Below are 12,440 nucleotides of genomic sequence, written 5' to 3'. Positions count from 1 at the left end.
CAAATGTTTTTAACACAGCAGGCCTCCTTAAACTCGCAGATAAACGGGGGAGGGGTGACTGCATCTCAGTGGCCAGCGTGCCCTGGCTCTGCGTGCCGAGGGGAGCCGGGCGTCTGCCGAGCAGCACGTGTTGCTGACGCTGCCAGTCTGCGGTGCTTGCTCATCTTGGCGTGGGGAACCCGCGAACGGGGCTGCCTTTCCCGGTGAACCATGGGGCAGATTCTCATCACCCCTGCCTGCCTTCTCTTCCTCGCTGCTGTTCCAGTCCTTAAGGCAGCACTGGTTTCTCAGACACCTCAGATACACTTAACACCTGATGGCAGGTTGGCAAGACTGGTGAGAAAAGCTGGCGTCCCCATCTCAGCTCAGAGGCGCCATCGGGCCCACCCAGCCCCTCTCCTTCCTGTGCTCCGGCCCCCGCACAGGTGTGCTCACCTGTCTGAAGGGACTTGCACCTCTGATCTCGGAGCTGAGGGGGTGACAGAAGGGAGGCATGAGGAGAACCTGGCCTCTGCTCTTCAGGGCATCTCCTGGCCTCCCTGTAGCCTCATTGGTGTTCAGCTCAGTCAGTTCATTCCATCATCAAGTGCTTTTTCCAGGGCCACCGCCTCGTCTTGGTGTTGACTGCATCCACTCCAGCGAATGTCCTTGTTTCTAGTTTTGAGGACTTGTTTGAATATTTCCTTAGGAAATATTCCGGAAGAATGGCTCAGAGACACTGTGGCAGGCTTGTGTTGCCAGACAAGGGTCTCCAGCCCGCGGGCCCCTCATGCCTCCCTTAGGACTGCCGAGTCTATCAGAGCAGTGTCTGGTCCCTGCGGTGTGTGTGAGCGCCAGTCAGTGCAGCTTGCTTTACCATTAACATGGCCGTTTCTCTGCACGCTTGTGAACCGTTTATGCGCTTTTGCTGCAGCAACGTCTTTAGTCTTTTACCATATTTTGATTGCTTCTAAGTGTCCATGTGTCTTGAGGATGTTGCCCATTTGTCAGTGAAGGATGTTTACTTTAGAGTGGGGTTGGAGCCTGCTGTGGGTTGCATCAGAGTGGGTTTAGATCTTAATCTGTTAGGCAGAGATGCCTGTGTGATGAGCGTGAACTCTTGAGTATAGTATATTACATAGTAAGGCTCTACTCAGTGTATTTATGCAAGAGGAAGAACTTGTACACAAAGGTTGCTCACATATGAAAAATGTCAAGGAAGAGCAGAGTTTAAAACTTAGGCTATAGTCATTCTGTTAATTTAGTGTACAGGATGATCAATTACTTGTGTTAAGAAAGTAAGCTACTTAAAATGAGTTAAGTTCAACTTGATAGATTCAGAGCTTAACTGATTTAATGAAATTATTTTATGATTTTTATGACATCTTTAAAGTATATTTATCAAAATTTAGTCAAGTGTATTGCTGCTACTGCTAAGTCGCTTCAGTCGTGTCCGACTCCATGCGACCCCATAGACGGCAGCCCACCAGGCTCCCCCGTCCCTGGGATTCTCCAGGCAAGAACACTGGAGTGGGTTGTCATTTCCTTCTCCAATGCAGGAAAGTGAAAAGTGAAAGTGAAGTCGCTCAGTCGTGTCTGACTCTTACTGACCCCGTGGACTGCAGCCCACCAGGCTCCTCCGTCCATGGGATTTTCCAGGCAAGAACGCTGGAGTGGGCTGCCATCGCCTTCTCCCCAAGTGTATTAGTCTTACCTAAATATTTAGTTTTCAATTCATCATTCTATACACTTGACTCACTGTAGGGACTTCGGGAGCTATTTCCTTTTTCAGTCTTTCAGTTGTTAAAGAATCACGCCGTGTGAGTTCTTCAAGACTTACTGGGTCGCAGAGTTGGACATGAGTGAGCGACTCAGCATGCATACATAATTTGAAGACAGATTTTTGCTAAAACATATTCAGTTCTTTATTTCTTGTGGTTGCAATGCTGTATCACTTATTTAATCTCTTTGAGATAGAGAAACCTTGTAGAAATAACTGAAATGTATTTTCTTTTAGTTTTATTAATGAATACTCAAGTTCTGTAAACTCAACTATAAAATTTTCATTAGGAGTTTCTGCCTAGTTCAGCGGTTTAGTTTGTACCGAGAGAAACTTCATCTGTCGTAATTAGACCAGGGCAGGGCAGAACTGCTCAGGGTTCGGGAGCGGCTGGAGGACGCGCGCCGTGAGTGCGGTGAGCCTGTCTCCTACGTAACACCTGCTGTGTCTTGCTCCTCCCTCTCTCCCCACAGTGAGAATTCGCGCCTGGCCGCTGAGGTCTACAAAGACATGCCCGAGACCAGCTTTACGCGAACCATCTCCAACCCTGAGGTGGTCATGAAGCGGCGGCGGCAGCAGAAGCTGGAGAGGAGGATGCAGGAGTTCCGGAGCTCGGACGGGCGGCCGGACTCGGGTACGGGCCCCACACGGCGCCCGCTTATCCCTGACGCGCGTGCTGCCGTCTAGGGACGCGCATGAGGCGCGCGGCCGTCTAGTGACGCCCCTGACGTGCGCGCGCCGCGCCCGCTGCTGCGCTTGACGCGAGTGCTGGGGTCTAGCGACGCCCCTGGTGTGCGGCGGCGTCTAGTGACGCGGGCCACGCCCGCTGCTGCGCTTGACGCGAGTGCTGCCGTCTAGTGACGCGCGCCGCGCCAGCTCATCCCTGACGCGTGCGCTGCTGTCCAGTGACGCGCCTGACGTGCGCCGTCGAGTGACGCGCCTGACGCGCGCCGCGCCCGCTGCTGCGCTTGACGCGAGTGCTGGGGTCTAGCGACGCCCCTGGTGTGCGGCGGCGTCTAGTGACGCGGGCCACGCCCGCTGCTGCGCTTGACGCGAGTGCTGCCGTCTAGTGACGCGCGCCGCGCCCGCTCATCCCTGACGCGTGCGCTGCCGTCGAGTGACGCGCCTGACGCGCGCCGCGCCCGCTGCTGCGCTTGACGGGAGCGCTGCCGTCCAGGGACGCGCCTGACGTGTGTGAATAAGTGTGGTAAAGTCACACGTTAGGTCCTCAGTAGTTTGGCTTGTCAGGAAATAGTGGATAATCGTCTGTTTCAGAAAGGCTCTGTCAGCAGGCTGTGTCCCTGACGGCCCCTCCTGAGCGCCCGCGCGGCGGGTCGGCAGCCCTGGCCTCCCGCGGGCCCGCTGCGGCGCGTCGGAGGCGGCGCTGCCGGCCCTTCCTGTGGCGACTGGGCCCGTACGAGCTGGGTCTTCAGGACGTGTTTCGTGGGAATGGTAGTGTCGGTGACTCAGAAACTAGGGCCCTGAGCGACTCTTACTCTATAAATAATTTAATAGAGGGCTTTTGAGACCCATCCTGTCTTACTCCAGCAGGGATGTGAAATGACTTAAAAATACATGCATTGAAAAAGGAGGAGGAAGAAGAGAGGAACCACAAAGATGAGGAAGGAAAAATGTAAACGTTTAGGAAAACGGTCGAAACAGCGCGAGCTGGGGGCGCACCAGTAGAAAGCGCCCGGCGGAGCCCGCGCCTCCCGTGCGGGCGGGTGCTGAGAGCGGAGCAGGGGCCCGCGTGAGGGCCGCGGCGGGAGCAGCCCTGGAAGGCCGGACTCGGGGTCGTGGCCGGCGGCCGCAGCAGGGGACGCGGGGCGAGCGCAGCGGAGGCAGGAAGGCGGCCGGCGCCTGGCGGGTCCTCTGAGGAGGGGGCCCTTCAGGATGGCGGCGTCTTCAGCGGGATGGCTGGGCTCTGCGGGCTCCGGGGACGTCTGCAGGGGAAGCCCGCATGCACTCGTGTGCCAGCTTGGTGACCGAGAACCAGTCAGCGGTGTCCCTGGGCGTGGAGCGGACTTGCTGCAGGTGATGCAGACCTGGAACTAAGGCTGTTGTTGAGGAGCAGACAGAGGAAACAGGACAAACCTCTGGAGGGTGAGGAGGAGAAACGGCAAGCATCCAGGAGAGGAGGGCTTGTCGGCTCAAGGGACGGTTGCGGTCCAGGGAACCTGTGCAACCTTCCAGGAAACCCTGAGGAACCAGAGTGTTGGTACAACAGCCGTTTGTGTTAATACTGAGACGGTTCAATAGAGTAAGTTGAAGTGTTCTGTCGGTGTGTGTCTAATAAGTAACCTAGAGAAATGTATCCCTTTAATCTCCGTGTCTGCGGGGTTGGCGTGATGTCAGGGTGGGAAGAGAGCAATGCAGAGTCTGTCCTTCTGCCGCCCTCTTAGCCTCAGGGTGGCCCCCCGGTTCTCAGGAGCAGCTCACACACGCTTCCACTCCCTTCACAGCGGGTCAGAAGCTGTCACTTGCAGCAGCCTCTGGCTCTGCACCTTGGAGAGTATTTCTAGCACTCGGATGCCTCCCAAGTGCCAGTGACTTCAGAATGCCCGTGGGGTTAGCCCTTCCACTTCCGCCTCCTGTGAACAGCCTCGGGAGCCGCGTGTGCTGCCCTGGTCCTTCTGCTCCGTGGGCCACGCTTTGTACATCTTCCCAGTAGGGGAGCGATCCTCCCTCAGCTTTAGACGTGTGTTTACATAGACGGGTTATAGTTGCCAGCAGGAGTTTTAAAATGTTAGCTTCTCGCCTGTCTCTCCCTCCTCAGAGATTAAGGAGATGTCTGTTTCTGTTGTGCTGATTCTGTGGGATTATGCTTTTACAGTGAAAACCTCTTAAATCAGACGGTATCCATTTGTCTGTCTGTTGACCTGTCCCTGGATGAGTTGGGTGTTAGGCTCCCTGGTGCTGTTGTGTTACCGTCAGGCCCTCTCCCCACGCCTGTTCAGATCAGCTTCATACAGTCAGGGGTTCACGTACAGGCACATGCGTGTGCATGAGTGTATCAGCATCTTGTATTTGTATCCCTTTATCATTATTGCTGCCCCTACTTTCTTGTCGTCTGTTCGCATGGATTGTCTTTTTCTAACCCTAACCCTAACCCTCACTTTCAGTCGGTTTGTGTCTTTAGCTCTGAAGGAAGTTTCTTGTAAGCAGCATGTAGATGGTTCTTTTTTTATCTAGTCAGCCGTCCTGTGTTTTTTTATTGTAATGTTTACTCTGTTGACATTTGAAGTAATTACTAATAGCTGTGTACTTACTGCCATGTTATTACTTGTTTTCTGCTAGTGTACGTAGTTTTCCTTTGCTCGTTTCTTTGTTCCTTCCCTTGTATTTTGTTGATTTTCTTTAGTGGTATTCTTGTGTTTCCTTCTTTGGAGTTTTTGTGTTTCTTGTAGGTTTTTGTGGATACTGTGGGTCCACATACATTGGTCTGTATCTACTTGTGTTAAACTAGCAGTCCTTTAAGTTCAGACACATTCTTAAAAATATACATTTTTTACTTCTCCTTCTTGTTTTTTCCCCTTAATTTCTACCCTTTACAAGCTGTTGAGAGCCTGTGACAGTGACCGGTCCGGGCTCTGTCCTTATTGTTGAGCCGGGTCGGGGAGGGGTTCGTCCCTGTGAGTCTGTAGATAGCTTGCCTCCTGGCCTGTGTCAGCAGGTCTGCATTCTAATGCTAGCTTGGACTTGATGATTATCTTAGGAGACCAGAATTATTTTATTCTTGTCAGGTTGTCATGATGCAGTGTGTACCAGACTTGTGTGCAAAGAGTGTAAGAAGCATTCAGTAGCCAGAATAACTGCATTAGAATTCAGCAGATGCGGGAGTCACAGAAGTTTAGAGTTTGCGTCGGGTGCACAGATCTTTACTCTCAGTCTTTAACTTAAAGGTGGGAGTCTTTCATCTAGACTTAAAATTGTAGGGCTTAAAAATCTTGTAAGTAGAAAGCAAATTATGACACCAAAAAAGCAATAATACAACATGTAAAAGAGTCCATTAAAGAGAAACATACAAAGAAGAAAACCTCCGGGTATCCAAATTGCTCTGCTCTAGTTCACAGTTTTTCCTCCCAAATGAGTTCACAGGTAGAAGGGATAAGTTTCAGATTGTTGGTCAGGAAGTCGAGGAACTGGGGAAGGTCGGTGTCTAGCTTGGTGCAGGTGACGATGTAGGAAAGCAGGTGGAGGAGGGGCAGCGCTCAGGACGCTCCTTTCCATCTTTTACCGAGAGCAGATATGAAAGCAGCGTGGGCTCGAGGAGAGGACACACGCAGCCTTACCACACAGAACTGTTTCTCGTTCTCTCTGGCTAAGGGTCACTGGGCCAGCATGGCCCTGCCGTGTGTGTTGTTTAACAGGAAGTGGGGCTGGAATTTGTGTACTGCTCTCTGTTGTTGGAGTAAAATAAAAGTTGTGCTTAAAGATGTCAAACTTTTTTTTCAGGTGGAACATTGAGAATTTATGCAGATAGTTTAAAACCAAATATTCCCTACAAGACGATCCTGCTGTCCACTACAGACCCTGCGGACTTTGCTGTGGCCGAAGCCTTGGAGAAGTACGGCCTGGAGAAAGAGAACCCCAGGGACTACTGCATCGCCCGTGTGAGTGCTCCCAGGTCACGCGGGCCCGGATGTGGCACTCACGTGGACAGATGTGCTTTTACATGGGAGTTGAACATGGGCTGACTTTCTCCCTGCTGTATTGTTAGAATCTGGTAAACTGAGACCATGGGCGTGTGTATAAAAGACAACATTCTCCCTCCATTACGAAAGTACTTTGTGTTTCTGTTTGTTATAAACTAAGTACAAAAAGAGAAATCGAAGAAGATAAAAATTCTCTGTAGTTCTAATACCAAAGGATAAGCGTTATTTACATTTTAACACGTACCCTTCCAATTTTTATTTAGCATATATACTAATATATAGGTAACAATTTTATTTCAGTAAAATATGCTTTAGTGATTGTTTTCTTAACATAACAATTCAACATTTAAATAAATCTTGGTTTGCTGCTTGTCACTAACCAACATTTGGTTGATAGTCTTAGTTGCCATCCATAATTTCTTGGAGATGAAGGTTGTGTCTTTGACCCAAGTTCTCAAGAAATAACTGAAATTTTATACCTCAGAATTGATTTGGTCACACTGAGTAAAATCAAGCAGATTTTTCTCTTGTAAGATAAACTTTCTGGTAAATCCTTCAGCTTTAAGTCAGTCCCAAGTAGGTATTAGCTTCTTTTTAACCTTTATTTCTGTCAGAATCTCATTGAAAGTAGATTTTAAAAGGTGTCCTCCTTTCTTTCATCTTAGCAATTGATCGTTAAATAATCAAAGTGCGGTAGTCTTAGTTCCTCCTCCCATAAGATTCTTCAGGAATAATTAAGGTGCAATACGTCACATGATACATCACACACATTAAAGCTCACAGCACTGTCTGTTTTGACGAGTCAGCACAGTGACCCCGCAGACGCTTCCTTGTGTCTCTTTCTCCTGTGTATTTCGTTATGTGGGTGTGTCATGGTTTGTTCATCCGTCACCTGTTGATGGAATTTGTGTTGTTTCCAGTTTTCATTTTTTAACTCCTACAGTAAAACTGCTGTGAGCATACGTTGCAAGTCTTCTCGTCGAAGTACTTCTTTTCTTGAGTAAAGACTCAGGAGAGGGCTGAGTCCCACAGGAGGCACTTGCGTGTGTGCCCAGCGTGGCCGCGCCACTTGCAGCTCCCCTCGCGTGGACGAGAGGCCCCGTTGCTCTCCTGCTCAGCGTGTGTGTGGTCGGTCATCTTACCTGTCATACTGATGTGTGTCGTTGTATCTCATTGTTCAAAAATCTTACATTTCCCTGATGATCTATGTGTATATTAAGTCCTACGTGTGATACATAGGCTGTGAATGTTTTTTCCCAGTCTGTGGCTTGGCTTGCCTTTTCATTTTTAAAGTGGTATCTTTCAATGATTAAAATTGTTAAAGTCTAACTTGGTAATTCTGTTTTAGCGTTCTATACTTATTTTATTCTATATGAGAATTTGCTTCCTCCAAAGTTGTGAACACTTTTACCGGTGTTTTATTTTAGGAGTGTCATAGCTTTAGGTCTTAGATTGGGGCTGTATGTTCCATTTCAAGGTAATGTCTGTGTGTGGTATGAGGTTAGAGTCGCTTCTGTTCAGACACCCAGGTGACCCAATGCCATTTGTTACAAAGGCTTTCTTTTTTCCCTCTGTGCTTTGGCACCTTTGTGGAAAATCAGTTGGCCATATATATTTTTGGTTCTAATTCTGGAATCTGGTGTTTCATTTACATATCTTATATCTTTTTGCCAACATCAAGCTATATTGATTACTATAGATTATGGTAAGTCTTTTAAAATCATATAAAGTCCCTATTGCACTTTTTCCTTTTGCTTTAATAAATTGCCTTGGTCATTCCAGCTTATTTGCATTTACACATAAGTTTTAGAATCAGCTTATCAGTTTCTACATAAAACCTGCTGGAATTGTGGGTGGGTTTGCACTGACTGTGTAGACGACTCAGAACCCTAGCAGTGTTCAGTCTTTCAAGCTGTGAGCTGAGTGCTGTTTGGTCTGAGCTCTCAGCGGTGCTGGTAGTGTTGCTACAGAAGGGGTTAAATAAGAGGCCTTGCTTGAGTTTTATGGCTTTTTCTTTTTGTTATAAAGCTGAGAATTTATATTCTGTTGGAAAAACCATTTGCTAGATCTATAATTTTATGAGTAAAGCCCAATTTTCAGCTGAAAATAGATGAGAAGACAGATGTTTTTATCCCATTGAGATGACAATAAAGGAATAAAGAACTCTTTGTAAATGCACAAGAACAAAGGGCACGAGAGAAGAGATGGCAAGAGTTGTGAACACAGTCCTCCCATCCAAGTACTAACCAGGTCCGACCCTGCTTATCTTCTGAGACCAGGCACTTTCAGGGTGGTGTGGCCATAGACATGAATGCAAGACCTGAAGGAGGCGTGTGTAACTTGCTGGGTGAGAAGCCACCTGCAGAGGGGCCTGCGTCCCAGTCCAGAGGACCCAGGAGTACGGGGCTCCAGCACTCCCCGGGCAGCATTGAAAACCGTCTCAGGACAAGCTGTCCCGAGAGTTGTTTCAGGGAGTAGCCTCCCCAGTTCTGGCTGTCCTGTCACCTCCCCTTCTGAAGGCCATGGTCACACTGCGGGGTTGGGGGTCCTGGCATAGCAAGGTCTTCACCACAAGCAGGAGGATGGAGGGAGGCTGTGCCCCGAGTCCCAACAGCCAGAAGATGAGCAATTCCTTCCAGACGGCGCTGTCTCTCAGGGAGGAGCAGCCTGTATGAACTCTGACCTGCGGACATCCTGGCTCACTAGCGGGCACCCTCACCAGAACCACCTGCTCTCCCTGGGCTCGCCGTCAGTGTGAGAGGATGACCCGGACTCAACAGATGCTGGAAAATGCCTTTAAAGTGAAAGATAGACCAGCCCAAGCAGATGAGAGAACTTGAGATAAATGAGACAAAGCAGATGGAAGTGTTCAAAAGCTGAGACTTGAGACAGAAGGGCTGGGCTGGTGCTTGGGGGAATGGACCAGAGTGCTGTGGGAGGAGCCTGCAGAGAACGGCCAGGGTGCGAAGTGTTAGCAGGAGGGGTGAAAGGGGACGTGAAGGACATCGGCAGAGGACAGAAAGACAGGAGATGGGGAGATTTAGGGTCTGACGGAGGATCAGGTACAAAAAGCAATAGGAAGTGGAGAGAGAGAGGTTGTCAAAAAAATAACACTAGTGTGTCTCCCAGACCTGAGGGATTTGGGTTTTCTGGGTCCATTTTCCTCATACTTCCAGTTAATAACCACTATGAAAAGTGTCTGAGGATGAAAACAGCAAAGCAGTGGTGTGAATAGTCTGCATTGCCGAACAGAGGCCTGGCCCTTTTCCACCTGGGCCTCCTAGGCTGTGGCCCCGAGGCTGCCACCGCTGCCTGACTCTTGGCGTGGAGGCCCAGGTGTCTGCCAGGGGAGCGGTACTGTGTCTAAGTCTGTTCAGTGATTCTCCGTTCCATGAAGCTGCATTTGAGAGACTGTGTGGTAGTAGACTTCATAATGTGTGTTTTCCTTTCCTTAATTTCTGCCTGATTTTATTGATGAAAATGAGAAAATTAAAAGAGCAGCTTAGTCAGAGGCATGAAGTTATAAAATACTTTCTTTGGGCTTTTTCTGACCGTCTCTTTCAAATAGTTTGATGATTCTTTTGAGGGTTGCATAGTTTGGGGCTTTTGTTCTAAATACTGTGTTCTTGAGCATTTTTTTCTTTTTTTTTCCCTGCTAGTTTAGGCAAAATGAGTTAGGGGTTGATAATTGTTTTTATCCTTGAGATAGAAGTCCTTTGCTTTCTTGCCCTCTCACTGATCATGTGATATGAAGCTCTTTCATCTTCGTCCACTCATCTGTTCTCTCTTCAGTGAGGTATTCAGGGCATAGGTAGGTTCCGCTTCTTTGTTAGGTACTGTGCTAACTGTGTTAGATACTGTTTTAGGTCGAAGCTGAGACCTGCCTTCAAAAGCCTTCACAGTAAAGGGAGACAAGCCAAGAATGAGAAATACAGGCATGTGGTCTGCGCCGAGCACGGAGGTCGGGGAAGGCTCTCTGGGGGAGTTGTCCCCGAGCCGAGGGGTGAGAGGGGGTGCTTGCTGGACCCCGAAGTTGGGAGGGGCGTTACAGGCGCAGTGCAGCGTGGGGTTTTGTGGCCTGGTGGAGAATCCAGAGAAGTTCCGAGGGACTTGCTCTCTGAGGCTGCGTGGCAGAGTGTGAGACCGGAGAGACAAGTGCAGGTCAGACCCTGGAGCAGCATGCGTTCCAAGCCCAGGCAGGATGCTACGTTTAGTACAAGACACTATGAGAAAATATCAGTTACTAAAGCGTAGGGGTGTGTCGTATTAATAATAAACGTCTTTTTAGGGTAATTTGTAGCAGTGTAGAGAGAAGTTACACGGTTCTGTAGACGTCCAAGCCACTTGGTATATGCAAATATGATGTAATTGGGCATAATGTCTTATAACGTTAGTGAATTAACTCGAGTTTGAAAATAATCTCCACGTGCCAGTGACTGGCTTTGATTTCTGTAGTTGTGTGTTGGTTGGTGTTGAGAGATGGGCTGGAACTCAGCAGGGCATTGGAGACTGGGCCCTGGTCACTGGCTCTTTTTCTCTCTGTCATGGGGTTTTTCCAATGATTAAGGAAACTGCTTGCCGTTAGAATAGAATAAAAAGTAATGCAGAGCTGCAGACGTGTGAGCATTGTGCGTGCAGCGCCTTAAAGCCCTTGTTCAGTGAAAGGCGTGTACTGCATCTAAACTATCTAATTATAATTTAATCCTAAAGATGAACTTTGTACAAAAAAAGGGAAGCTGGTCTCTTCTGCTGCTGCTCTGTGATGGTTTTCCTGCAGAGGACGTGTTAGATGAAACTGCCTTCTTAACACCAGTGTGACAGTGGAAGGCAGGCTGTGGGCCGGCGGGTGTGCGGTGATGCAGTCATCTTTCTTTAAGAGCCTCCTCACAGGTCGAGCACCCCAGGTAGCCTGCCAACAGAGCGTGTCAGGGAGCAGACCCAACTAGCGTTCAGGGCAGGACAGAGGGCAGGCCAGTAACAGCAGTCTGGTCAGCTGGCTGAGGTTTTTATTGGAAACTTTTCCCTCACTTTTGTCCATGTTTTTCAGGATTGTTTATAGTGTTTGAACAATTCAGTTCTACAGTGACTTTTTTTTTAATTTCCTCAAAAACAAAAAATTCTTTTAAATACCCGCTGATTCACTTTTTGGGTGTAGTCACAGTTAATTGTTATTCCCTCTTAGGTCATGCTTCCTCCTGGAGCCCAGCATTCTGATGAAAAAGGTGCTAAAGAAGTTATCCTTGATGATGACGAGTGTCCTTTACAGATCTTCAGGGAATGGCCGAGTGACAGAGGTAAAGAGAGATTGTATTTGTTAAGGAATTAGCTCTGGGATACGTGATAGGTTGGGTCTAACCTGCCGGAAGAGGCAGGTGTGCGTGGCAGTGTCTCTTGAGGACTGTGTGCTGGGCCGTCTTCCGCCTCCTTACTGGACTTGCTGGCGGCTCCTAGCTGGTCTCCTCTTCCTGAGGCTGCTCTGTGCCAGGTGGGTCTGGCAGGAGGCCTGGCACAGACCGTCACGCAGCAGCAGGGCCACTGTGTCCTGCAGAAGCCAGACCAGAGCACCTTGTCAGTTCGTGAGGGGTTGGCACCTTGTTCCTTCCCTGCTGACCAGACGGACTGGTGACGTTTGGACAGGCTTGTGGTAATAGGGAAGATAACCTTCAACCCTGAATACTGTCTAATCCTCTAGTCATTTTGTATAAGGAATCCAGACTTTCCACCGCTCAGACAATTTGTCCTGATTATTTCAGAGCGGTGAGGGCATAAAGGTGCGTTTTTGACGAGAGAACAGTTTTCTTGCTTTCAGAAACACTTCTGAAGCTCGCTGTTGCTCAGTGGAGGGCCTTGGTGTTGACAAAGACGTGAAAACTTACTGCCAGTTAACCCTGGCATATTTGAATGTAGATTGGTACTTTCAAACGTACACTTGCTTTGTACTTTTTCTGGACAGTATAAAGTTAAACTTTATTAAAGTCAAATTGCTCTTAATTGTGACTTAATACAATTGAATTAAGAATATATGT

At 48.7% G+C, this 12,440-nt stretch overlaps 1 protein-coding gene across 16 annotated transcripts in view; it reads left to right on the top strand.

Annotated features, from left to right (window-relative positions):
• The window catches only part of AFDN (afadin, adherens junction formation factor), a 114,415-nt gene that overhangs the window by 39,732 nt on the left and 62,243 nt on the right, over positions 1-12,440 (top strand). For all 16 annotated transcript variants that reach the window (XM_044923995.2, XM_044923989.2, XM_044923984.2 and 13 more), the window contains exons 5-7: positions 2,233-2,393; positions 6,215-6,372; positions 11,597-11,708. In XM_044923995.2, the coding sequence (XP_044779930.2) occupies positions 2,233-2,393; positions 6,215-6,372; positions 11,597-11,708 (431 nt within the window). The remainder of the gene's footprint in view (positions 1-2,232; positions 2,394-6,214; positions 6,373-11,596; positions 11,709-12,440) is intronic.

Source organism: Bubalus bubalis, chromosome 10 (assembly GCF_019923935.1).
Source record: "Bubalus bubalis isolate 160015118507 breed Murrah chromosome 10, NDDB_SH_1, whole genome shotgun sequence".
Lineage (NCBI taxonomy): Eukaryota > Metazoa > Chordata > Mammalia > Artiodactyla > Bovidae > Bubalus > Bubalus bubalis.
The sequence above is the reverse complement of the archived record's forward strand: the minus strand, read 5'-3'. Positions and strand labels throughout refer to the sequence as shown.